General features: G+C 48.4%; 6 protein-coding genes across 6 annotated transcripts; 1 reads left to right on the forward strand and 5 right to left on the reverse strand.

Annotated features, from left to right (window-relative positions):
* The first annotated feature begins 670 nt into the window (after positions 1-670).
* On the forward strand, positions 671-4165 carry LOC133909746 (endoglucanase 2-like). Its single transcript, XM_062352305.1, has 9 exons — positions 671-1122; positions 1278-1490; positions 1871-2071; positions 2156-2245; positions 2346-2510; positions 2614-2901; positions 2976-3330; positions 3428-3487; positions 3601-4165. Exons 1-9 carry the CDS (start codon positions 907-909, stop codon positions 3900-3902), a joined length of 1890 nt encoding a protein of 629 aa, XP_062208289.1. The 5' UTR covers positions 671-906; the 3' UTR covers positions 3903-4165.
* Positions 4166-10572: 6407 nt separating this feature from the next.
* LOC133910279 (non-specific lipid-transfer protein 1-like) lies at positions 10573-10905 on the reverse strand. Its single transcript, XM_062352789.1, has one exon. It carries the CDS (start codon positions 10903-10905, stop codon positions 10573-10575), a length of 333 nt encoding a protein of 110 aa, XP_062208773.1.
* Positions 10906-13226: 2321 nt separating this feature from the next.
* Positions 13227-14555, reverse strand: LOC133909747 (uncharacterized). The gene has a single exon (XM_062352306.1). The coding sequence runs from the start codon at positions 14014-14016 to the stop codon at positions 13462-13464; it is 555 nt and encodes a 184-aa protein (XP_062208290.1). The 5' UTR covers positions 14017-14555; the 3' UTR covers positions 13227-13461.
* A 490-nt stretch (positions 14556-15045) lies between these two features.
* On the reverse strand, positions 15046-18677 carry LOC133892800 (probable F-box protein At3g61730). The gene is made up of 8 exons (XM_062333757.1): positions 18014-18677; positions 16762-16979; positions 16630-16674; positions 16356-16529; positions 16191-16238; positions 15914-16084; positions 15702-15809; positions 15046-15607 (listed from the first exon to the last, which is right to left on the reverse strand). Exons 1-8 carry the CDS (start codon positions 18349-18351, stop codon positions 15522-15524), a joined length of 1188 nt encoding a protein of 395 aa, XP_062189741.1. The 5' UTR covers positions 18352-18677; the 3' UTR covers positions 15046-15521.
* A 96-nt stretch (positions 18678-18773) lies between these two features.
* On the reverse strand, positions 18774-25599 carry LOC133892811 (uncharacterized). Its single transcript, XM_062333767.1, has 6 exons — positions 25344-25599; positions 25191-25244; positions 24868-24941; positions 24528-24645; positions 24350-24408; positions 18774-19097 (listed from the first exon to the last, which is right to left on the reverse strand). Exons 1-6 carry the CDS (start codon positions 25455-25457, stop codon positions 19019-19021), a joined length of 498 nt encoding a protein of 165 aa, XP_062189751.1. The 5' UTR covers positions 25458-25599; the 3' UTR covers positions 18774-19018.
* Positions 25600-26107: 508 nt separating this feature from the next.
* LOC133892817 (uncharacterized) lies at positions 26108-27123 on the reverse strand. Its single transcript, XM_062333781.1, has one exon. It carries the CDS (start codon positions 27008-27010, stop codon positions 26285-26287), a length of 726 nt encoding a protein of 241 aa, XP_062189765.1. The 5' UTR covers positions 27011-27123; the 3' UTR covers positions 26108-26284.

Here is a 27123-nt window from a genome sequence, read left to right on the forward strand (position 1 = left end):
AAGGGACCCCAGTCCTTTCGCTTTCTTTCATCCATTTGGGAGTTCAGAAACAACATTTGATTCCCCTCTGTAGCTCAGAGCAAAAATGGTTCATCTGTTTCTCAGGAATAGACTTGCCCTGATCAATGGGAATGGGCAACGAGCAAGCACATAAACATGATTCGATCACTACCAGATCAACCAAACTCCACAAAAGCAGTTACAAGCAACCGCTCTTATTTCCGGAGATTAAGTTGCAATCTGGAAATTCATACCATTGATTCCCTACCGTTAATGGTGTTACCGTTTCCATTTTCGAATAGCCTATCTTTACGGCGACTATTAGCGCGGAGTGCACAGCGCTTTCTACGCCAGCAAACGACGATCAGACTTTCGTTTGACCTCAACGATATACTAGTAGTATCAGGACTCGTTTTGAGGCGCACGAGCTCAATGTTCTCTCTGCACAATTGTATACACGCAGTAGCATTTCTTAGTGAACACCTGCCAAGATTTCCAAACGATAACAATAAGCAAATGACAAGTGGAGTTGTGCAGTACTTTGTATAAAGATCATATTTGGCAGAGCTTCAGTTTGTAGCTCCATATCAGATTTTAGGATTATAGGTTAAAATAAAGTAATTTAATCAGCAAAAATTTGCCCACAGCTCCAACTCCACGAATTCCGATAGTTAGGAATACATCTCCAAAAAAATTTAGAATCGGACCTCTGCCGAAGTTTCAGTCAGCCTAGCGCCCTAGCCTCCTCTCTGAATTCTTGGCGTCTTCCCCTTCCTACAATCTATAAATACAGGCTCTTTAGCCTCCACAACTTCCATCCAAAAAAGCAACACAGATCACTCCCCTTCCTTCCCCAAAATACACATTGTGCCGTTCCTTCCTTGGCTAGCTTCTTGGCCTTCAGCCATGGCCAGGGGAAGAGTAGCACGTGCCCTCTTGGGCCTTGCCTTGGTGCTCGCGGCCGCGGCGCAGACGGCGCGTGCGGCCGGCGGGCACGACTACGGCAAGGCGCTGAGCAAGAGCATTCTCTACTTCGAGGCGCAGCGCTCCGGCCCGCTCCCCGGCAGCCAGAGGATCTCCTGGCGCGCCAACTCCGGCCTGCTCGACGGGAAGGCCAACGGGGTTCGCAATTTCGCATTCCGCAATGCAAACAGAAAACATGATCGATCCCAACCTGCTCTTCTTGCATACGATCTTTGCATGTTCTTGCATTTGGAAATCTAGCTTGGCCCGTTGGTTTCGTACTCAGCACGCACACCTTTTGTCGCTGTTTTCAGGTGGATCTTGTTGGGGGCTACTACGACGCCGGCGACAACGTCAAGTTCGGCCTGCCGATGGCGTTCACGGTGACCATGATGTCGTGGAGCGTGCTCGAGTACGGCGAGCAGATGGCGGCGGCCGGCGAGCTTGGGCACGCCGTGGAGGCCGTCAAGTGGGGCACGGACTACTTCGTCAAGGCGCACCCGGAGCCCAACGTGCTCTACGGAGAGGTGGGTTGGTTACGCTACAGTCCGCCGCGTCGCTTGGCTCCATCTTCCAGCCCATGTCACGTTTCCGCCAACTCCTTTTGTTTGAGAGACGAGAGAACTCGAGTGCGGTGCATCTGCATGCATGCACATGTAGTAGTCGTTGGGTCATTTTACCTGGTCAGACGCCACTCCAGAGTATGATTTCTGGCCGCAAATTTACCGGAACGCAGTAAACGCATTTCGAATTCGAATCTGAAAAGTGATTGAACGGTAAACTTGACTTGATAAATCAGCGGCTGACCAATTAGAAAGCCCACTAAATCAGCACGAAAATACTCGCGATATGCGAGTCACTGAATGGTGGTACACCTACATGACTGTTTGGTTGGGTTCTTTCGCAGGTCGGCGACGGTGACTCCGACCACAACTGCTGGCAGCGGCCGGAGGACATGACGACGAGCCGTCAGGCGTACCGGCTTGACCCTCAGCACCCCGGGTCCGAACTCGCCGGGGAAACTGCCGCGGCAATGGCCGCAGCTTCACTCGTGTTCCGCAGATCCAACCCGAGCTACGCAGGCCAACTGCTACAGCACTCTAAGCAGGTACGCCAATTTGAATCCAGGCTATGAAAATCTTCTCAAGGTTGAACCGATCGAAATGTTCTTCGCTTATTTGTTCGTGTCCAGTTGTTTGATTTCGCCGACAAGTACCGGGGAAGGTACGACAGCAGCATTGCTGTTGTGCGCAACTATTATGCCTCATCCAGCGGATACGGGGTAACTTTTTTGCCAAAATGAACGATTCGTGTTATATATGCAACCCTTGGTGTACAATATGGTCTCACATTTCCCGCCGGTCGTGTGTCATGTGGTGCAGGATGAGCTACTGTGGGCGGCGGCGTGGCTGTACCAGGCGACCGACGACCGGCGGTACCTGGACTACCTGACCACCAACGCCGACGAGCTGGGCGGCACAGGCTGGTCGATCAACCAGTTCGGCTGGGACGTCAAGTACGTCGGCGTGCAGGTCCTGGCAGCCAAGGTGCGTATGAAATGCTCCACTGAACACCACATTTGTCGGATCAAACAGTTCTTTTCACTTCATTTACTAACACAAATCCGGCACGCACGATTCTGCGCGGCAGATCCTCTTGCAGGGCAAGGCCGGCGCGCACGCCGACGTGCTGCGGAGGTACCAGCAGAAGGCGGACCTCTTCGCGTGCTCGTGCCTCGGCAAGGGCGGCGCCAACAACGTCCGGAGGACGCCTGGTGGCATGATGTACCACCAGAGCTGGAACAACATCCAGTTCGTGACGGGCGCGTCGTTCCTGCTGGCGGCGTACTCCGACCAACTCGCCGCCGCTCAGCGCGCCGTGCAGTGCCCGTCCGGCTCCGCGCAGCCGTCGGAGCTCCTGGCGTTCGCCAAGTCTCAGGTAGTCTTCGATCGGTACCTGAATCTCTGAAACTTGTTGAGCTAGTTGCGTTGACACGAGTGATTGTGTCTCAGGTGGACTACATCCTGGGGAGCAACCCGAGGGCGACGAGCTACATGGTCGGGTACGGCGCGACGTACCCGCAGCAGGCACACCACCGTGGCTCGTCCATCGTGTCCATCAAGGCCAGCCCCTCGTTCGTGAGCTGCCGGGACGGCTACTCGACCTGGTACGGCCGCCAGGGCAGCAACCCGAACCTGCTTGAGGGCGCCACAGTTGGCGGCCCGGACGAGTACGACAATTTCGCCGACGAGAGGAACAACTACGAGCAGACGGAGGCCACTACCTACAACAACGCGCCGCTGATGGGCGTGCTCGCTCGACTGGCCGCCGGTCACGGAGGCCGGTTTGGTCAGTCACTCGCCGATGGTACGTAGCTCACTCTGACCTTTGTGCCTGCACACAAGATTTCAGATACGAACTGAGCCATTAAGTTCTCATTCGGTTTCTGATTCTTTGCTTGCAGGGGTTGCTGCAACAGCCATCAAGAGTGACAACCAGACTTCACTGCCATCTCCTTCTCTCGGTAATCACTGAACATTTTTGACTTCTTGATGCAGTAACAGACTAAATTATCTTGTAACCGTTGTTCTCGAGATAATCACGACTAATTCTAGTTCCATCCTGTGCATTTTGCAGCTGCTGAACACGACTCGCCCATTGAGATTGTGCAGAACGCGACGACATCATGGACTCAGAGAGGCAAGACGTACCACCGGTACTCGGTGACGGTGACCAACAGGTCCGGCAAGACGGTCCATGAGCTCCACATCGGCATCTCCAAGCTCTACGGCCAGGTGTGGGGGCTCGACAAGGCGCGGTACGGCTACGTGTTCCCCAGCTGGCACAAGGCACTACCCGCCGGCGAGAGCGCCGCGTTTGTGTACACCCAGGCTGCGCCGCCGGCGGACGTCTGGGTCACCGGCTACAAGCTCGTCTAGAATGGCACTTCGTTGCTATGAACTTATCATGTACTGATTAGTAGTGTCCCGCTGTGTGTGGAAGGATTTGAAGCTTGTTAGGTTACAAGAGGGACAAAGAGTGATGGGGCTAGTTACAATCTCGGTCATCCTCATCGTTCCTTCCGCTAAGCTATGTGGTAGCTAGTGTTTGCTTGTATGGTGTTAAAATAGTAATATGAATGGTATGGTTGTGCCATAGGCTACAACATATTGGAATCTATATAATTGAAAATCCAAATAGATTTGGGATTGATGGATATGTGTATGTGTTTGATTTTCTTTTGTCCATTCAGATGCCGGTCATTTCAATCCCAAATTTTTTAGGAAAAATTGTGTAGATCAGATAGACGACTAGATGGGTGTAAATATACGTCTTACAAATTTCTTATGAAATATATGATATACTTCTTATTCACCTAATGCTTAAAAAATGTACAAATGAAAACATAAGTTTTAGAGAGATAAAGCGAGAAAAAAGTTTCAAAGCAATATGACTCCACGGATAAAATATGAATCATATGCTCTATTCAAGACCATTCCATGTGTATCTTAACCACCACATGGTATGTGAAAGGGTGAAATGGCGAAAGTACCCATGTAGGCATATGATTGTAACATAATATCTTAGAGGTAGGTCAGTAATTTCCTCTACCCCTTCTCTTTGTAAATATGCCCTCTAAGGGTAGGAGAGGGAGGCCTTAGAGGTTTTCCTCATTACACAAATCTCGTCCTTCTCTGCTCTCTCCTTCCAGCTCATAGGTTCTTCTCCAAGCTTAAGTCTTTTCTCTCGCCGTACTTGTTCGGGGAAGACATTTATCTTCCCTAATAGCGCGCCGTCCGTGGGGATGCGAACAAAGAGACTTGTCGGAAGGAGAAAGTAAGATAAGGGACCAAGCGCCACAAGCAAGACGCTGGCATGCATGATATCTCTGGCCCGGATGTGTCGTCACAACGCGAGCAGACGAGGTTTGATGCATGCGCAGCGACCACGACCTCTGTGCAAGCGGGTTGTGGCCAAAAATGTGTGTGTACGCGCACGCCAGCTCGTACTTGGCTACATCTGCAACCGCGAGCCGTAGTACGCTTTCGCCCTCCTTCCGGAGGGAACGCGAGGGCCTCTCGGGCCCCTCTAACTCTGCATCAAAAACACGTCCGAGATAAAGGGGATGTAGCTGCGAGCACCATTCTGTGAGCATGGCCTTATTGGCGTCTTGCAGGTGAAGAAGCTGCGATTGCATCGGCACGGGTGAGCGTGAACAACGACTGTGGCATGCTGCGAGCCACTCCTAAGGCCGTCCGGAGGCAAAGCATGTACGAGTGTGGCTCCCCATGCCCCTCCAGCCTCGAGCGAAGGCTAGCCCATGCGAGAGAAAAATCAAAGGTAAAATCCATGCAAACCTCCACACACAAGTAAGAGCATGTACTCATTTATTGTGCAGCAGTTGGATATACCTTTATTTATTACTAGTGTTAGCCGGTGGTACGGCAGATCTGCAAGCGGACTAGCAAGTACTCCTACCAGTACTTCATCATTACGTGCTATTCTCTGGGCAAGCTTCCAATGCACCTAGTCACTATCAGCTTTGAGGCGTTAGAACCCTTTATTTATTAACACCAAAGATCTATGTCCAAACTAGAAAATAGCTAGTAAAAAATAGACTACCCCACCTAACACACCCACCGTCCATGCTAGGGCATGCGCCGCAAGGCTTGACTAAAAATCCTCGCGTTCACACTAGGGTCAATATTTACTCTCACGATACTGACGGATAGTTCCTGACCTTTGCGGGGCCCACCTGTTCTATCCACTGACAAGCTCATCTCTTTGTTAGAAGTGGCAACCCAGCGTGCCTATGCTGTGTAGGCCCGCCTGGGTGTACCTTAAATATTTGAGTACTTGCCATGAGATGGTAGTAGCCTTTTGACTATAAGGGTGCTTATGGGAGCTATAGTAGAATGGCGTGGCTACAGGTCTACTATGTAGCTAGTTGATGATATGACATGTGACTAGTTACATTTATTTCTGACCCATGGTGTGGGTAGTATTTGTTTTTTTTATAGCATATGAGCATGTGTCAGCGTGTTACCGGCCAGCCACTGACCATGAGTGTTTATTGTATGGAACTCGTGCATTTGTTTGTCTCTACTCAGCCAACGTCGTTGGACCTCTCCGTAGCTCTGGCGCGCGCGACTTTGACTTAGGCCCGCTGCTAGCGTGTCCGTCCGCGAAGCTCTAACCGCCGCCGCGTCGGGCGCTCGTTGCCGGCCCTTTCTGGCAAGGCCCGTCGGTCGAGTTATGCTCAGACTTGGTTCCCCGTGATCGTTGGAAGCTTTCGCGCGTGCTTGTTGGCCCTCAGCCTGACGTCGGCATGGCCACCCGCATGCGCCTTGTGCCACCGTGCCTCTCCACTCGCCGCCGACCATCTTCCAGCCGAGCCCGTCGGTCGTGTGCTGCCCAGAGGAGTTCCCAGTGGTGGACTGTTGTAGCTGCCACCCTCCACCGATCGTTTGGCGCTGCCGTTCACCGGTGGCAATGTTGCGCCGACCCTTCTTCTTTAGCTCGAACGCCGAGCTCCGAGATTCCACCGCCAACCCTCTGCTCCGAGCCGCCATCGTCCAGGACAAGCATTCGGTGAGCTTCCCCTCGCCCCAGACCATTTGTAGCCCGCTCTTTTTTGTCCTGAGCATGTCACCGGTGTGGTTGTCCACGCATGCCGGGCGCTGCCGCCCCTCTGTGTTCATCGCCGGCCATGTTCCGGTCAAGCCCTCTGACCGAAGATGCCTCAGACGGATCCATGTCTGTACACTGGTACTCCTGTTGCTAACCCATGGCCAAACGGCACCGGCATTCGCCACCAGCGAGGCCAGCCCAGTCGGCCGGCCAGCCTTGGCGTTGTGCATCCTGGCCTCATGCCGTTTAAACCCGATCCGCATGGGCCCGGTCCCACCAACCGTTGGTGCGGCTAGCTGAGGCTGGGTACAAAAAAGGTTTTGGGGCATTTTAGTTTTTTTAGTTTAGTTTATAAAATTGCGGAATCGAATTATTGATTAACTATTAAATTGTTTGAAAGCTTGAAAAATGCATAGAAAATTGTATATAGCTCCAAAAATTGTGGAACTAGTTTTGTTAGCTTTGTTTTATCATGCTCTACATGTTAAAAATACTAGGAGTCACTAAATATGTGCTGATATTTAATGGATTATTGAAATATGTTTAAGCTTCTTTAATTCTTGATTAAATATTGGTAACTCCAATATTGATGAAACCAATTTTGTTAATATTATTAATTGATGCCCTATTCAGAAAAAATAATCACCCACATCTTAGATATGATTAAATTTCTATTTAGGGTTAAACCTTGTTTTAAGCTTAATTAATCTAAGAAAATATTAAATGTTTGTCAATAATCTAAAATAAGAAAATATCGAGGCTTTAAACTCATGGCATGATGCATTTCATCTCCACTATTACCATGCACTGTGGAGCATCCGTCATTGCACGTCATTCATGCTCATCATTGCATGCGTTCTTCAATAGTGAGCGAAGATTCGGAGCGTGACGTGAGCGCGATCGAGGACAATGCTAACATTCCATATTTATGTGAGTTCTATGTGGGAAGTATCTGACAAACCCCGGAGCAGCAAGGCAAGCAACTAAACATACTTCACCCTTTGTTAAAATTGAATGGAGTCTAAATTGATAAATTATGCTTTATGTATGTTTGCATGTGTTGAGTCCAGTGTCATGCTGATATGAGTAGAACCTATGTTGATGCATTATCTCTACCTTGACTTATTGATGAATCCTTATTATTGTAGCCTTGATGATATAGTTGGTGTCTAGCTTCAAGGGTATTCGAAATGCTTAGCAATGCTTAGGTCCTCGGTAGAAGCCGAGCGACGATGCTGCCGTTGTTCGCGAGCCTAGGGCTTAATCACTGTTCACAGATACAAAGATGAGGTTGAGATGTGAGATTGAGGCGAGATGTGGGCGGTGTTAATGGTATCTTCTGCTCAGGAGGAGTCCTCTGGGTAGTTCAGGAGAGGAGCCCGGATGCTATAGACCACTTGCATCGTTTAAAATCGTCCGTCGGTGCAGTTGGCTTTAGCACTTTTCGTACTCACCACATGTTGATCTAATGGTAATGTAAGTCGATTATCATATGCCATACTGACACCTACCTCGCGGCTCTATGACGTGTAAGAGAAAAAGAAAAGGAGAAGTAAGGTGACGGGGAGCCGGAGGTGTCCAGGACACGCTCGCGATAACCCTGGTGCCATAGGGGCATTGCAAGTGGGTTGTTCTGGGTATGAGAAAGGTTGACACGAGTAATCCTTGTGTGTACTTTCGGGAGTAGAACAAGCCAAATGGTTCCCGAGTCGTGTGGGTAACGTTGTACCCCCTGCAAGGTGTAAAAATATTTCGAAATACCACGCTCTCGGTTATGAGCATGCTATTATTTTATTTGTATCGGTCATAGAGTTTACGAATGTGGAATAAGGTTATGGTATAATGGAAATAGTTTGTGGATATTGTTGATGAGATACTATGATTCCTATACCTACATGTTCAAGTTGTGGATTGCAGGGTTGAAAGGGATTTTTGAGTTAAGTATAGATGCTCACACATATATGTCTAGGTTGCTTATCGCATATGATTTACTTAACCTTGTGACCTAATCTTGCTAACAGCTCAATGCATAATCCTTGGAGTCGAGCTATGTATATGTACTCTATATGGATTAAGTCTTACGAGTACCTTCGTACTCATGCATGCGCTTTCAGGTACTACTGGTAAGGGTGAGGTGGTGTTTGGCTACTTCGTGCTCACCGATGCAAGTGGTGGGCAAGAGTAGTGCATCCTACTCTGGTGAGACGTAGCTTTTGGGGTGGAGCCTAAGGGCATATGGTTCCACTCTCCTTTTGTTGTTGTTAAGGGTTTAATCTTCCGCTGTGTAGTTTCTCTATGTGTAAATTGTTGCAGATGGTTGCATGTTTAAGAACTTGTAACATAACTTTAATTATTCACTCTTTCTTAAGCTATGTTGTGATGTACCGCTAGTGGATGAGGCAGGCTTACGAACGCTGGGAGTACGATCAACAATAGAAGGAACTACGACTGAAGCGGTAGGATGAGGAGCGCATGAGGAAGGCAATGGAAGAGCACACCGTGGCTAAAGCACGTGAAGCTGAGAAAGAAATAAAGCGGGAGAGGGCCCGTCGCGTTAAGGTGGCAGACCCCAATGCCCTTAGAAAAGGCAAAAATCCTAGGTGCACTCAGTAGAGCATCTATTATAGTCCGGACTATTTTCATTCTCTGAGGTATATTAGGTTTAGCAGTGACACGCTATTAGGTTAGTTTTTAGACGTACCGCACATACCAACGTTTGTTGTTATCATCTCTTTATGGTTAGGGTCTATTCGTGCTACGACGAAAAACTGCAGATCTAATGTAATGTTCATCAGCGTATGTAACATTCGTGACGGGTTCTATGATAATTATGCTTCACAACTATTATTGTTCGAAAAATGTATCATCCCAATGTTACTTCATTCAAAACTCACACAATTTTGCATCAAATAAATAAACAAAATATCGATAAAATTACATCAAACCAAAAAAATAAGGAAAAATGAATCACCCCGTAATGCCTTTTGTACAACTATTTGCACAATAAACATTCGGTTTCGCTGAACCATTGTGGATCCAAAGCGAAAATCTAATTTTCGTTTGTTCATTGTGTGAAAACTAGATTTCGCTGAACCATCTGGCGACAATGATTTATTTTTGTAATTTTTTGAATCTGTACACTATTTTTGAAATTGCCGTCTAAAAAAATTAATATTAAAAAAATCGCGAAACCCTCTCCCGCTGGTTCATGCCCCACCAACTATGCACGAATCATAGAGCCAATCAACGATACGGTCATACGGATAGTACAAACTGACACTTGTAGAACTGAAAAAAAAAACTTACGGTTCCCAATTTCTATCTCTATGACTCTATGTACGTGCGCACAGCCAAACATGTCAAATGAGAAGCAGCACGTGGAAAACGCCGGCGGTCGTGTGTTCGACTCCACCTCCAAAGTCGACAACGTTCTGCAGACTACTCGCGCATTTGGTACGTACTACGTACAGAGACGGAGCATAGTTATGGCTGATAGGGGCTATAGGCCCCCTTCAATATTGCAATCCTTTGGTAAATATAGTGCATACTAGGTCTAACAGCTAAATTTACTTGAAAATGACCCCCTCTTTCTTGTGTTTTATTTGTCCTATTAAGTGTTGGCCCCCCGCTTAATTTGAGCTCAAGCTCCGCCACCGACTACGTAGCATCAATCCAAACATAAAATACAACTACTTTCTCTCAGTAACTCTGTTCGTAATTTCTGTGTCTGCCATGCATGATCATAAGCACGTAGCTACTTGACCAATCGTATGGGTATGCAACTTGGTTGCATGCAGGGAGTTCGCTGTACAAGCCGTGCGTGACGTCGGAGCCCGAGGTGACCGTGGTGGAGAGGAAGCCGCGGGACGAGTTCCTGATCCTGGCCAGCGACGGGCTCTGGGACGCCGTCACGCCGGCGTCGGCGTGCGCCTTCGTCGCTCGGCTTCTGGTGCCGTGCGTAGCGTATACGTACCTGGACTACTGGTTGCAGTCCATGTTGGGGGAGATGGTGAAGCTGATGGACAGCCCGCGGGCGGCGGGGAGCCCGGTCGCGCGGGCGAAGTCTACGGCGGGGAATCCCCCGGCGGCGGGCTTGACGCAGTTGCAGGAGGCGACGCGGTCTGACGTCGTGGCGGCGAGCTGGTTGAGCACTCCGAGGCTGTTGCAGCAGATGCCGTAGGGCGTCGTCATCCCGGGCGCGCCCGTGAGGTAGGGCATGCAGGGGGCCATGAGCTGCGTGACCTGCCCGCACTGCAGCGCCGCGATGTGTAGAACCGCGAGGGCGGCGCCGCTGGGTGATCTGTTGCTCATCGTCCTGGAGCTGGAGGGAAGACGTACGCACGCACGCACGGGAATGAGCGGTACGTGGTCGTGTGTGTGCGTTGGCGCGCTGTGTAGCGTTATATATATATGGTGATAATGTACGTGATACGTGGCGTGCGTGATGCAGTGATGCATGTAATACATGTAGAGTTGTTTTGCCACGTCGTTGGTGTGAGGTTGCCCACTGGCCATTGAGTGCCGGAGAGTGGAGAGAGATGGATGTGAGTGGCGGAACGGATGATCCTGGGGCGGTTGGGAAGGGCACCATGCGTGAAGCCGTGAAGGAGACATGGCAGGTGACAGTGGTTCAATCCATCCAGGCAGAAAATTGGGCCAGCCCTGCTCGGCGGCCACACCTCGTGGCTGAGCCCATCCGATACAGGTCAAACGCGCGCTCGCGTGCGGCCCGCCAGCAGCGGCCACAGGGGACGTGGTATGGCCTAGTCACCGATGGCGATTATTTCGTCTCTAAAAAAAAGTTAGTGATCGAGATTCGAGAGCTCTTCTTTTCCCTCTCTGGGTGTTGTTGAGATATATGCTAGGTCCTTGTGTTTCAGAACGAGACGAGCATCTGGTCATGTACCCACACTTTGCATCTCAGAGCATTTGAAGCTCCTATTTAATTTTTGGATATGTAAAAGGAAGAAGAATAAGAGAATAAGGAGGAGGATGAAGAAAAGAGAGTCCCTCTTACTTGATGACTTTGGATCCGCTAGTGAGTATAGAGATGGGGAGGTTAAACAATTCCATCCCAGTCTTCTTCTCACGACACGACGAGAACATCCTCAACCGAAACGGCCACAGAACAAGACACGTGTCGGTGCAACCACCATCCCCGTCACCCTCTACGAAACGATCGAGCCATGCATGTGCCTCGGAGGATAATCCTTATCCCAGTGCCGATGCGGGGTTAGGAGCTCGCTCGAGATCACGTTCGCCCCAAGGAATCAGGCAGGCATCAGCTGCCCCCGCGGCCGGGCATGCAGGTGCACAACCACAACCACTGCTGCTGCTGCGCCGCCGCCGCTGCCGCGAGATCGACAGCAGCAACGGAATCGAAGGGAGCGCGCGGATGCATCGCGATCGCGTCTCGTAACCTCCGCGCCCCCGAAGAACACGAGTCCGGCCCCGAGATCACGCGAGATCGGGGACAAAAATTATACATGCCCGGTGGAGGCATTGCAGCCAGACACGAACCCGGCACATGGGCCGCCGAATCGTTATTGGCTGCAGCGGCCGGCACGGCATCTGGCAACGCAACACACCCAACCACCGTCGGTTTTCCCGGGTGTCCTCGTCGATCTGTTCATGCATCGTCTCAACTGCATTGCACCCTTGTCGCTTATACAGTTTACTATACCTAGCAGGGGCCGGGTCAACTCCATCAAGCTCAAGGTTTAGTTTACTTGAGGGGAAAAAAACATTTTGGCACTTGGCAAATTAAAGTTGGCAAATAGCGAGTTGTCGTCGTCATTCCCGTTGTTTTTCTGTTCACGTCCAACAGAAAACATTAGGTGATATTTTGCAAGAAACACGTAATGCACTTTCGTCGTGCTCAAAATTTTCAGGTGCAAAGAAAAAACTTGTACTATAGTTCAGTTTTAAAGTTGTGCTACGATTTTGCGAAGGAAAACGTGAAAATATCTTGCAATTAAAAAAAAAGTTTTGGCGATGAGACCACCGTCCACCACCACTCAACCACAACACTAGCGCAAGCGCCCTTTGTTTACTGCAATTTGCAAGGATTTATATATGCCCCCCATGTCCTAATCCACTAGCCTCATTGTCTAGTTGGCAAGAGAACAACTGCACATGGGCTCTCGCCTGTCACGCACCACCAATCAGCTGGGCACGCTACTATGATTCAAGACAAACATATAGCATCGTTATTCACATTGGTTTCACCCAACAAACTCTGAATCTTTAAAGAAACCGCTCCATCTTATTATCTGTTTTCTTTTCTTCTCTGCAAAGATATGACGCGCACACTGATTCATTTGAAGTTGCAGGCATAGATAGTCTATGAAAAGGCCATGCGCACATAAAGTGGTGCGCCACTTCTTCATCATCATCATGTTTCAGTATAGGCAGATTTAGACTAAGGGAGTGTGTGTGCACCCCTTGGCTTAACGTAGATCCGCTCTTGTGCGCAGTGGTACTCCACCATCTAAGTTGAAGCCATGAATAGCACGTATTGCAGCCAATTCAGTGGAACGTTTTAACAGAAGGAGAAAATGCAAGCTGATTCGTTAGAAGAAGGTGTACACGCATGCATCCAGCACAGAACATTTGATGTGAGAGGAGTGAAATTTGAAATTTCATTCCATTTCTTTCGCTTGCTGGTGACTACAACAACTGCATACTGAGACGAAAAACAGGGAGAACAACAGAAGAGAAGCTTCAAAAAAGGGAAGCTGTACACCGGCGCGGCGAGGATCATGCAACCGATCGACGTCGGCCGGGCGTGTGCATGGGAGGGGGAGCGTACGCCGTCGTCGCCTCGCCTCTCAACCCAAGTCTCATTCTCTCCTCCGTCCCGTCCTATTACCGGAGAGGCGTACATACTTTGATGCATGGAGCACTCTTCGTTCCAATGACTCCTAGCTCGGGGATGCTCTCCAGCGCCGGGCGCCACGACGACGCGGCGGCATTGGCGCGGCGGGCCTCCATCTTCTTGATCTCGGCCACTATCTGCGCGGCGGTCTTCTGGCCCCCAACGGTCAGCGACAGCAGACGCGCGGCCTCCTCCTTGGTCAGGACCACCTTCACCCTCACGACGCCCTTCTTGTGGCCGCCCCGGCCACCATGGAGTCTTGATCTCAGCACGGCACTCTTGGGGTTGGAGTTGGCCTTGCTCTTCAATTCCAACTCTCCTCCTCCTTCCGATCCATCTGCTGCTGCTGCCGTTGATGACGAAGACGACAGCGACGACGACGACGGTTTGCCATCTATATTCGCCTTGCCGTTGTTGCCGGGTCTCTTCTTCATCTTGTGGAGGGCCTTCACTAGAAGCTTCAGGGAGACGAGCCTCTGCTTGGGGTTCATGGCCGGCAGAGCTGTGGTACCCTGTTGGACCAAACATGGCAGCATGTTGCCCATTTCTCTCTAGCCTGTGCTTCTAAGGCTTTGCCGAGTATGGCTGAGCCAGGGGAAAGAAAGGGAGAGGACTGGATGGCCAATGCACCCCGGTGGTGACAACAATGGTGCTTATATAACGCCAGTGGCAACAAAGCAGTTAAGCAGGACTTGAAATATATGAGTAGGTTGCACTGCCCCATGGATTGATTACAATGCACGCAGGAGTTTGAGGTCAAATGGGCTTGGACAGTTAGCGATTGTCCCCTGGCGAACAGAAAGCAAGTCGGCCGATTGGATATTTGTGTTACTGGGTTCATTTGCACTAGATCCATCAGTGGGGGGTTGCATGCATGGAACTTTCTGAACACGAACACGTACGCATGGGCCATGGGTGACTACATTCCTACGGGAAAGGGGGAGAAAAGGTACAGCATGACCTTTAAAGGCAACTGCTTCTTATCATACACTTGGCCGCAATAGTTTGGTCAGTACTTGATCTTTTGGAAGGAAAATATATACATATACATACACCAGTACTTGGAGTAGGCCATCCATTGCATTTTGCACGAGTGCATGTAGGCCGAAGCAGCAGCGTTTGGGTTGGATTAGGCCTGCTAATCGCAACACAAGTTGCCCACAACTGCTCTGCTAGGCCTGCTAAGCTCCACGTGTGTGCGTGCAGCGGCAGGTGCTATTGCTACTTGGCCTAACACAGCCTCCTGCTCCGTTTTGCATTTAGCACTAACCGGTAGAGTAAACCAAGTGATTAACGACCGGCCATTCTAACGTAATCCATGATGGCGGTACACTATAGTGGAAAATTTTAGCCTAAAAGGTACAAACATGGTCAAAATAAGTAGATTACTACTGAAATTTTGATTTACCCTGGTGCCTATGCACCACTCTAGCTCCATCTAGCTTCACCCCTGGATGTGGTTGGTTGAGGCTCTAGATGAACAGACTTAGCAAGGGAAAATTTCAGGTTGTTGGTGCAAGAGCAAGAGGGGTAGCAACAGCTCCTTGTATTTGTGCTAGTAGCTATCTATTACCCTATGCTGCAACCTATGATGATCACATAGATATACAAAGAGCATATAGCAACCAGCCACTGCCAAGAATTACTGAAGAAAAACCGAATACGCGCAGCTGTTCATCGGTTGCAGATTGCATACAGAACAAACTACGTATATACCAAAACATTCACAACGCCACATCCTCAGGCTACTAGTTCCTTTCACAATCCAATTCACCGTATCATCCAGCTCGCCCTAAGTTCGGATGACCAGAAACAATACGAGCATCAGAAAAGATTTTTCAGGTTTTCTTCAATCTGTGTTGTACCGCAATGCAGGTTATCTCTACAGCCTAGACACCGATGTAGCAGTAACAGAGAGGCCAGACCTACTCTAGTATCTTCGTATACCCTTCCTGAGTATCCGTGACAGTAGCAATAATCACAGGCAGCAACCAGAGATGAAGAGATTTCTACAGTACGGTGGAGCGCCAGAAACGAACCGAGCGAATAATCAGAAGAGCTGCTGCGAGATCCTTATGGACACAATCTGCCCGTCCCTGGTCGTGTCCCGCATCGCCTTGAACCTCGTCAGCAGCCCTGTCACCCACAGACACAGCACATCACGTCAGTCAGAACTTAGAACTACTGCTGTACTGGAACCAGGAGCGCTTGCTTCAGCTGAAGCGCGTACCATGGTTGCGCTGGAGGTTGGAGTTGACGGCAGCAGCGTATGCGGTGCCATGCGTCCTGGGCTGCAGGTCGTCGCGCTTTCTGATCCAGGACTGGGTGTTGAGAACACCTGAAGAACGGGCAACACCAATGCGAGCCATGTCATGCATGTACAAATGACTCACTGGACAAATTAAGCATTGGAATGATCAGATGGTTGTGAGACAGACGTACAGGCAGTCGACGGGGAAGAGAGGCGCTTGACGTTGAAGATGGCACACAAGGCGGCGGCCACCTCCTCGTCAACGAAGTGTTCGCCGATGTCCTCGTACTCCAAGGTCCCATCCCAGAACGCCTCCTCCAGGAACAGCTCAGAGTGCCGTGCGTCCAGAACCTGTATCGTCCCTGAGCCACCCCCATTCCATCCATCCCCACCAAGTTCGATCAGTAACTAGTACACTGGAGTGTCAGGACGTACGTACTCAGTACTCCCCAGCATTCACCGGCTCACCATCGCAGTTGTTGAGGTTGCACACGGGGCATCTCATCACATGCATGTCTGCAGCATTCAACATGAGCAAAGAACAGTGAGCGATCAAACACGGACAGTTTCAAAACAAATAAGCTACGATCGAGCCGATGACAAGGTGGTCGTGGGATGTGGGCACGCACGTACCGGCAATCCAGATTCCGGGGCGGGCGTCGGAGAGCACGCAGGCTCCCATCACCTCAATGGCGAGCCGCACGCCGTCAGCATCATGAGGGAACCACCTCGGCAACGGCAACGGCAGCTTCCCTGTCAGCAGCACGTGCGGCGACTCCAGCAGGAATCCCCCGACCCGCCACCCATCTGCATCTCACCGGCGTCAAATACATTGATGTGCCACAGCGAACAGCAATGGCGCAAGAAATAGAGAGATAAATGAACCCTGCGATGTCGTTGCACTTACCGACGTGCTTGTTCCTCTCGCGGATATAGTACGCGTGGAGGCCACCTGTGAGAGGGCAAGGCACGTGTCAGTAAGTGGGACCCGGCGTTAGTGGGAGTAAGAGGGTTGCGGATGGGGCCGTTTGGTGCTTACTGAAGGCGGCGAAGTAGAGGTGGCGCCAGGAGCGGTGGAGCGGGCGAGGAGGAGTGTTCGGGTTGGCGGCGGGGAGGCCGAGGTCGCGGAAGAAGGCGTAGCGCCAGATGGAGTCGTCGGCGAGGAGACGGCGGAACCAGCGGCAGGTGCGGGAGAGGCGCACAAGGTCAAAGCCGCACAGGTGCTTGACCACCTCCGTCCACATGTCCGGCTCGTACCTGCATCGATAAAAACTTGTGTTCACAATTCAAAGTTCAGATTCGAATTCAATGACGACATTGGACCTAACTGAAAATTCTGGCGTAAGAAGCTAATGCTGTGAGATCAAAATCGGTAGCAGGAGCAGGCAGTTTACACGCAAAACCACATAATTGCTGGAATTTTGTAGCTTCAAAAGTAGATGGGAAGCTCTAAAGCGTAAATCCCATACAAGGTGAACAACGAGTTCTTAAATTTGAAGGCATAGCACTGTTATTCGAACTACATTCCCTGATTCGAAATGCATATCAGCACTACTACTGCAGACTCAGTTCCAATTCTCTGAAGTATCGAAATCACGAGCAATTCGAGCTAAACTGTAGCTATTAGCCATTGGTGGATTAGCACTCCGCTCTAACGAATTCGAACTCATACAAATATCAAGTGTTACAAAAATTGACCCAATCCAACAACCGAAACTGTGATTAGAGGGTACAAACTGTGATTAGTCTAATTCGAGCTCTAATTGCGTCAATCAACCCCGCACACAAAATATAGCATATCCAAATCATTTCTAGCACACGAACCTACGCACAGAGATTTCAAATTTCAAAGCACTAAGCAGAAAAATGCAAGCTAGATACAAAATGAATTGGAACGAACAAAATTCGAATCATCTCCAAGCTTCGATCTACCCACATCCAGAGTCACACACTTGAGAGAACAAATGGATGTGTTCCTGTCACAAACTGCTACCTCTAAATTTGCGATCGCTTCAAAACCAAGCTCGATCCATGGAAGTAAATTTTCAAATCACTTCGAACGCAAATGCAAGCACAAATTCGGAAAAGCTAAAACTGAAATCCAGAAAATTCATGTCAGTACGAACCAATTCCCTCCGCAAGCACACACATCATAACTAGAGGATCGGAACTCGAAACGATTCTAAGCGACGTTGCAGGAATGCCAAACCCAATTCAACACCGATCAATTCGAATCTCCATCCACGAACACACAGACATATATAGCACAAGCACGCACGCACACAGCTTACCAGTTGAAGGGATGGCGAGGGCGGAAGAGGACGCGCGTCGACGTGCGCGGAGGGAGCGGCGCCGCCTGCCGGACGCACATCGCAGGATGAAACCCCGCGACCGGGCTCCCGATCCCCAGGCACGCGCACAACGCCCTCTTCCTCTGCGGCTGCCTCTTCGCCGCCCCCGCAGCCTGCTTCCGCGCCCGCTTCCTCGGCGGCAAGGGCGGCGGGGACGAGACGAAGTCCGGGTCGACGCGCGGCGGCCTCGGGCGCTTCCTCAGCTCCATCACCTTCTCCCTCTCGCTGTCCTCTCGTGGCGGTTGCGGTGGCCGGAGAAGAGAGATGGCTTTGCCCATGCAGCGGTGGGAGGCGCAGTGTGCTGCGTGTGGGCGAGGAGCGCGTGTATATATAGGCGCCGGGGAGCGACACGGGTTCGAAATTTGAAATGGCTGGAAGGTTAGGGGAGGCGTGATTGAACTGACTTGTGGGTCCACGGAGACCCTCGCTGGGGCCCACAAGTCAGTGGACTGAGCGCACCGACTTGCAGCATAACGCCACGGTTGCTTCAGAATCTAAACATGCGAAGCGTTTTTTGATCCTGCAAAAGAAGAGTACATGGTGGATATTATTCACACTAAAATCTAAAATCAGAAACACGCCTTTGTAAAGAAACAACTATGTATTGTTTGTTGCAAATGTCTAAAAAATTTTGTAGTGTGAAGAATGATAAGCTGTGCAGAATTGAGGCCCATGAAAATGGTAGCAGCAAGCGAAGAGGTCAGAAATGCATGTCATATATAACCACAGTCAGTGTGTTTCTTTCAGCAGCACAGGGCTGGGAATCTGATTTCACAAACGCAGTGAGAGTTTTACAAACGAATGCATGTCATACGTTTGTAAAAAATACATAGCTCGCTTTGTTTATCAAACAAGTCTCGTCCCTGACAAAATGGGTAAAGGAGCAAGCACCCACAGGCTTCCCTGATTGCAGGCGCTGAAGAGTGTCAAGTAGCCCGCTTCAGTTCAAATCTCAGTGTCACAGACTTTCACCATCAGGTCAGAAACCATTCTTCGAGCGAAAGGAATGTAGCTCAAACTATACCTGAGGTCGGAAAAGAATAGGAGAATACAGGAGCATTGTTAGATAACTTGTTCAGAAAATGTTGCTCTAGCTGTCCAACAGGCTAGTTGATTAAAGAGAAAACAGGAAACAAAGCTACAAACAAGCAGCGCCTTTGCTGAGATGAAGATTTACAGTCTCAAAACACCACCTTCTGGCCAGTTTGAATGGGATATATTTAGTTGCAGTTTAGTCAAATTCGAGCTAAAAGTACAATAAACAAGTAAAATTCTGACTTCTAGGCTCTAGAAAAGTCGTCAAATGCTGTACTTGTATTCCATATTGCATGGTCTAGAAAAGCCAATAGACTGGAGTCGAAACTACTGCGTGTGTCTACTACAAAGTGAGAAAAGTTCCTACAAGCTACAGTCTTCCAAGTGAAATTATCCAGGCCTCGTGATCGCTGTAAGATGTACATTGACATGCAAAAGAGCATAGATGATAATTTCAGTTTATTTTTTCCCCTTCAAAAAAATTATCAGTTTATTTTTGCTTCAGTGACCATGCAGTGTTGCTTATTGCTCCCAACACTAGTTTCAGGGTTGATAGCTAGTTCACTCTTAGCTGGCTAGCTGCTGGATGGGCAACTGAACACTGCAGTTTCCAAATCAAGGGCAAAAGGTTGGGGACTGCTTAGTCCAGCTTTGACATGTCACCTAAGCCTGACTTTTGGCCCATTCCAAGGAAATGTCCATCTAATGCAGAAGCACATATCTGTTCATACAATAGAGACGGTATGACCAATCACAAGCTACAATCTATAAATATAGCTTTGCAGTTCGCTAAGTGGCAGTCAAACTGTTTATGAACAGACAGCTAGGAGCCTAGCATATACTCTAAAATGTGGGACAGTGGGAGACAACCCAAATAAGTTTGTGATCATGTTTCGTCGTTCGATTTCAGAGATTACAATGATAAGTATGTTCTGCAAATTGCACATGTCACTTAACAGTACTATAAAAACATTCTACAGTTGTGTATGTCAACGGATGTCATGTGGGGCCTCCAATACAGTCGGCACAAGAAGAAGGCCACAGCGGGCCAGGAGGGAGCCAAGGACCCAGCCGAGGCAGCTTAGGCTTAGAGATAAGCCTCCTATCCTTAATCAGTTGGTTTGTTTGGCTTTGGTTTAGATTTGCTTAGAGATATGATTTGATTAGTTAATTTGCTAGGGCCGGCTCTAGATCTTTATAAGCAGAGTCAAAGCATTCTTTGAAGGCAAGCAATAGATGAATCTACTTCCCTATCTCCCTCTTCATGTCCTGCCTTCTCGGTGTGGCGCCAATCACGGCACCTCCATGCCGGCGAGGTTCAGGACCACACCCTACTACCTCTTATGGCTGCAAATCTCCGCAACATTCCACCCTCTAATCTCCCTGCCCGTGACAATGTAGGTAAAAGAGTTGGCATTGTTTTTCTGTATGCACGTCAACCCCACTGTGTAGAACAGCACAATAAAAGAATGGTGCTATCACCTCTCGGGCCTCAAGTAATACACAAGTTAGATGTGGTTCTCTGTTAAGTACTCCAGTTGTTGTTTCTTTGACATTCACATTGATGGACTGACCATTCTAGGTATATAAAATGATTCAAACGAATTTCTGGAAGGCACACATAACACAAACGAATAATCTGAGTAACAACTTGTCACATTCCAATTCCTAATCATGTCTTTAAGCATAATTTAGCATCATAATCATCATGTTTAATTGTTAAGCATTTTGGATTTACTTGTTAAATTCAAAAGGTGGTTTGATATTTGCTATGTATTTTGAAATAATCGACATTAGAATTTTTGTTAGTTTAAGTCTCGCTTAGAAGTTAATCACTGCACAAGTTTTTATAAAAGTTTAGCAGCAGTTTTTAGCTCATCTCTCTTAAAAGTGGGCCCCATCTTGGGCTGGCCCACCCCCTCCTTTTCCCCCACCAGCAGCCCCACCTCCCCCTCTCTCCCCCCACTCACTCTCCCTCGCTCTCTCTCTCAGCTGGACAGAGCAAAGGACAGCAGCTCTCCCTCTCCATCAAACTCTCTCTTCTCCTCCCAAAATCTGCCCTCAAGGACAAGATTCGTGGTAGGCATGTTATCCTATTGTTTTCCCCTCTTTCTTAGCTTCCAATCCATCCAAGAATCTTTCACATGCATGAAAGTTGGAAGGTTTTGCAATCAATTTTGTCACTCTCTTTTCTCTGAAAATTGCAGCAGCTTGGGTGTCTCCTCCAAGCCTCTTTTCCCTCCGATTTCCCCTTCAAACCGACGGCCACCAACCTCCACAAGACGTTGGGTAAGTCCTTTAGGTTTCTCTTGGTGAGAATGCGAGTTTGGATAGGTAGGATTCGTGTTTTGCAGCTGCAAACGAAGGATTGCGAAGCACATTTTCGTTCTTGAGGTAATTTTGAGCTAAAAGAAAAGTTTGGATGAGCAATAGCTAGTGTTTGTGCTTTTAGAGTGAGTAAATTAGATTTAGAACCAGTGTCTTAGTGCTTTTACATGTTTAGGTGGCTTAGATTTCAACATGCAAATCAAAACGACCTAAGTTATTCGCAAAACTTTGTATTCTGAAAGGTATCGGAAGTTCCGATTTTTATATTGGAAGTTCCGGTTAACCTCGAGTTAACCCAACCAAGAGCCTCGTTTTCGTATAAGTCCGGAATATCTGATCCGATCGAAAGTTTCGACTTTTATACCGGAACTTCCGATTGAATAGAGATGCAACCCAAGAACCCCATTTTCGTAAAACACCGGATGTTCCGACCACATCGGATGTTTCGACCCGAGGATTGAAACTTCCGAAGTTACTGTTCATCAAAGGTTTTTCTTCTTTGTTTACTTTGCTGATAGCTCGTGAATTGCATAATTAATTCATACTAACTCCAAAAATCATGAAACCAGTTATGTTAGCTTCGTATGAGTACGAACTACATGTTAAAAATGTTAGAACTCAAGAAAATACTTTTTGATAAGTAATTACTTAGTTAAATGTATTTCAGCTTAACTAAATCACAGTTAATTAATATCATGTCCTCAAATTATGAAACCGCTTGAAAAATTCATGTTTTGACCAGTGCTATCTAGGAAAAATATACTTTGGTATGAAAGTGTTGTTTAAATTGTTGAAGTTCATTTAATCTTGATATCTAACTTAGTTACGGTCCTTTTAAGATATCTCTTAAATAAATCATTTATAACATGAGCATATGTGCTTCAATTCGAGTGTTTCTTGCTGCATTATGTTCATTACCCAGTACCACATCCTCATTAAATTTTTGTAGCATTTTCATAGCATCTCTTTCATACTCATCACATTGCACGCGTTCTTCTTTAGTGAACGAAAGACCGAAGGGTAACGTGAGCGTGATCGAGGGCGATCCAGATTTCGTTATTGTGGATTGTGATCAAACTGAGCACCAATGCAAGCAACTAAGTATATTGCATCATTTATTCAAATTGAATGGAGTCCCAATTGATAAATTATGCTTTATATATATTTGCATGTTTAGCGAGTCGATGTCAGGTCATGTGGGTAGAACTTATATTGTTGTATTACCTCTATCTTGATCTGTTGATGATCCATATTCCTTGTAAGCTAAGATGATATTATCGATGTCTAACTACAACGGTTAATCGAAAGACTTAGCGATGCTTAAATCCTCGGTAGAAGTCGAGCGATGATACGGCCGTTGTTCGTAAGCTTAGAGCTTACTTACTATTGGTCATATTTATAATTATGATGTCAGGTTGGATGAGATGTGAGAATGAGGCGATATGCGAGCAATGCTAGAGATAGGTCGGGGGAGGAGCTCGAATGTCATAGACCGCTTGCATCGTTTAAGCACTGTCCGTCGATACCGTTGACTTTAGTACTTTTCCGCGCTCACCACACACCCGAATATGGGACGGATAAACTAAGTATCGTAAGTCACCACGTCCATTTGACTCATGCGCCCGGGGTGTGAGCAACAGCTTGTAGAGACACCTTAGATCCGCCAATAAGACGTTGTACGCATGGGGTCTAGATGGCCTCCACATGCATCGAACATGGGAACAAATGTTGGGGGTGGGTACGTGAATCATCACTCGCAACTGACGGGCTGTGTGGACGATGGTCTCATATCGTGTGGGTTTAGAAGTACTCCCTTGCAGGGTGTAAAATCAATTTGAATTACCGCGCTCTCGGTTATGAGCAAGCTTTTGTCCATCTGCATCGGTCGTAGAGTTACGAATGTAGGATGTTTGGTATGGAGGGTATGTTGAGTATGATTGGTGATGATCCATGGTTACATGAGATGGATCCTCTTACATTTATGTGCAAGTTAGTGTTTACAGGGTAGATTAGATATGTGTTTTGGTTAAGTATAGGTGCTCGCATATGAATATTTACTTAACCTTGTGACCTTTTTTTGCTAATAACTCAATGCATAACCCTTGGAGTCAGACTATTTATATGTGTCTTATATGGTTTAAGTCTTGCGAGTACCTTCGTACTCACGCTGCTCTTTCAAGTTGGCACACAAGGAAATGTTAGCTTCTGACTACTTCATGTCCACCGGTGCTGGCAGCAGGCAAGAGTAATGTCGTCTAGTCGTGTGGCAAGGTTTGGGTGGAGCCATGGGCATATGGCTCCACCGGTCTTTTTGTTGTTGTTAGGTTTTAAATCTTCCGCTAGTAGTTTTATCTCTTTGATGTAAATCTGTTTTTGCTTAAGAACTTGTAATATAATATTAATTACTCTCTCTTTATTAAACTGTGTTGTGATGTTGAATGTTGGAAAGGCATGTGTTTCGATATTTGGCACAAAACACGTGCCGAAACTATCGAGATGATATTCTGATTAATCGTTGTAGCCGTGATTACCTAAATAATCAACTTAATGATTAATTAGAATATTGTCTGGACAGTTTCTCACACAACTAAAGTCGGTTCATACAAACGGCAGAGGGTATAACAATTTTCTATTATCCTGACAGTATAGATATTATTCTTGATGGTACCTCTTGCGATTATACAAGGGCATTTGGCATAGCAACATTCTAGGTGTTGTCTCAGTTAACATAGCAGGTCCTTAAATGCAGCCCTATTTACTTTCTATATGAAAAAAAAAAAACTAGAACTGCTACTCATGTGTTCTTTAGCATACTCACTTTAACTAAGGCATACCTGCAAGCAAGATTGATACTACAATGACTGTTCTATGACATACAAATTCCTAGCATTATTGAAGGGACAGGAGCCTTACCAAAACAGGGCACAGATCTCACATATGATTACAATCAACGTCAGCAGCTTGTTATGAATCTGCACAGTTCAACCAAATGCAGAGAGCATGATTATGTGGGATTTGGATATTTGTCTTCAATTAAGCGATTAGAGAATAAGGACGTGAGAAAAACAGTAGCAGTTCAAATATTACGAACCAAAAGAGCAAAGATTAGAGCCAAAGCAACACATCCAGCATAAATAGCTGTTGCATACACACGAACTGGATCAAACATCATCCTTAGCTGTCGTTGTGGCCCCATTACAAAGGCTGTGCTGCCAAACAAAGGTTGAAATCAGCATATGGCAAATATTAAAGAAAGACAACTAACACTAACATGTATATTAATTTGGTATTAGATAGGATACGCACTTAAAAGTTTGAAGAAATACAGAAATAGAATTGTAGCAACACCAAATATAGGGGGAAGTACTAAAGTAGTATGGAAAAACCTTAGAAAGTTATACGAGTTGGGGAAAAAAAAGTTGTGCAATCACCTCCCAACTGCCATTATGTTTCCAAATGTAAACATGACTGCAAATTTGATAGGTCTGGCGAAGACAAGAAGTGACTGCACAAGAGAGTGGCTGTAAGTAGTGTATTACATGATACGAGGAATTTAAAGTCATTGCCAGAACCTAACAATACGATGTTCAGACATGCTTGACAGGAATTACGTACAGCTGCAGCTATTTTTCTCAATCGCATAATGTACAGGAGATGGAAATAGCACAAAATCTACAGTACCTAATTCTCCATCTGCATGAGAAGTTAGCAGGTACACTAAGAACCGTACGGGCGATGGATTGCGAGGGCGTACCAAGATCATCAGGGCGAGTCCGGCCACCAAGCATGCCGCGAAGGCGTAGATCCGCTGAACCAGGCAAATGAAGAAGACCAAATCAGATCGATGCAAACCAGAGGCAGGAAATTTCTTCGACCATTCCGGGGTTTTTGAGGGGGTCTGTTTCACCTGGAGAGGGGAGAGAGAGCAGAGGCCCTCGGTGTCAGCCAGGATTGAGTCATCCGGCTGCTGCTCGTCGTCGCCACCGACTAGGGAGCGGTGGAGGCGGGTGAGGGCGTCCATTGCTGCTTGCCGGCGTGGTGCCGTGGTCGGGTCGAAGCAGGGCGGTGACCAGGCAGGCAGACGAGCTGACTGGGTTTGTTTAGGCTTGGACAGGCTCGGAGAATCTGGGCCGGATTTGATGCACTAAAAAGGAACTGGGCTTCACAGTTGAGCTCATCTCATTGTGCACTTCACCGTGGATTGACAGGAATTTTGCCGAACTGCAATGTGCAAAATGAAGCACGTTGTGCATCTCAAGCGAACCAAAGTTTGTATCGTATTCAGGAAAAAAGTCTATTTGAATTTTGAACTCCTTGAACTCTCGCACCCCCGAACTCAAAAACCAGACATCGACACCTCACCTTAGGTGCAAATTTGTGAACCTAACCGTACTCTCCGATCCTCCCCGGTTCAACTAATAACATAGTTTTTTGAAGAAATTGCTTAGTTTAAAAAAACTAGTGGTATTGGTTGAATTAATTGGAGTTGAAGGGTACGCTACAATTTGCACCCTACATCACCCCGAAACACAAGTTGTATTTGTGCTTGCACACTGACAAGTTCACGAGGGAAGAAACAGACTGGTCAATACAGACCCCATTCACTGAATATACAGAGCTGAAGTGACAGTGATCACTGATCGGCGTTTCCGTATTGGTTGTGCAAGTAAATTTGTTAAACTGCATTTCGAAAATTCATATATCAAATCAACCCAAATACAGAAACTGCTCTTCAGAATTCTGTCTGATACATCTCAGACTTATCTCCAGATTGTCTGAACGCAACTCGCGAGACAACTCAACAGCACAGCCTACGAACGAAATCAGAAGCAGAGCACAGAGAGCATCTCAGGTATACAGCGCATCCAGCACGGCCCGGCCGGAGACCCTGGCGGCGGCCTTCACGGGGTCGACGCCGAGCTCCACCGCGACGCGACGCATGACCCCGAACTCCGCGGGCCTCGCGCCCGCCGGCCACGTCACCACCATGCTGGCCGCCTTCCCCCGGATCTCGCACTCCGCCACCACCGCCGCGCCGAGCCCGTCCACCACGCTCCCGGGCGGGGCCAGCGCCGCCACGCCTCTAGCCGCGCCCACGCCCCCCTGGCGCCGCGCCGCACGGGTCTCCAGCTTCCCCTCCACGGGCTCGTCCGCTGCGAGCCTGCCCCTGTACGCCCCGCTCCGAACCGCGTCCAGGACCAGCACCTCCTCCGGCTGGAGCGTGGAGACGAGGGCCCTCGCGGCGGCGCGCGCGCGGTGGGCGGGGACGGCGCTGTGCTCGGCGGCGAGGAGGGCGCCGGAGGGGTGGAGGTAGACGCGAATGGGTGTGTGGGACTGCAGCGGGAGGTCGGGGAGGAGGAGGGAGGCGTGGAGCGGGGGCGGGGAGGGGAGGTGGGAGAGGAGGGCGAGGGAGGTGGGGGAGATGAGGACGATGAGGAGGCGCGGGGTGGGTGGGTTAGGGTTGGGGGATACGACGAGAATGGGGGTGGGCAGAACAGGGGGAACGGCGAAGTTGTTGAGGTCTTCGGGGGAGAAGCGGGACGGCGGCGGCGCGTCGGTGACGACGTCCTCCATGGTGCTCGCGGCGGCGGCGGCGGCGGCGGGGGGGTTATGGTTTGGGGAAGGTCTGCGCTGTCTTGCACGCCTTGGTGGGGTGGTTAATGAGCTTTCTTCTTGCGCTTCAGGCA

The sequence above is a fragment of the Phragmites australis genome, chromosome 2, assembly GCF_958298935.1.
Source record: "Phragmites australis chromosome 2, lpPhrAust1.1, whole genome shotgun sequence".
NCBI classification, from domain to species: Eukaryota; Viridiplantae; Streptophyta; class Magnoliopsida; order Poales; family Poaceae; genus Phragmites; species Phragmites australis.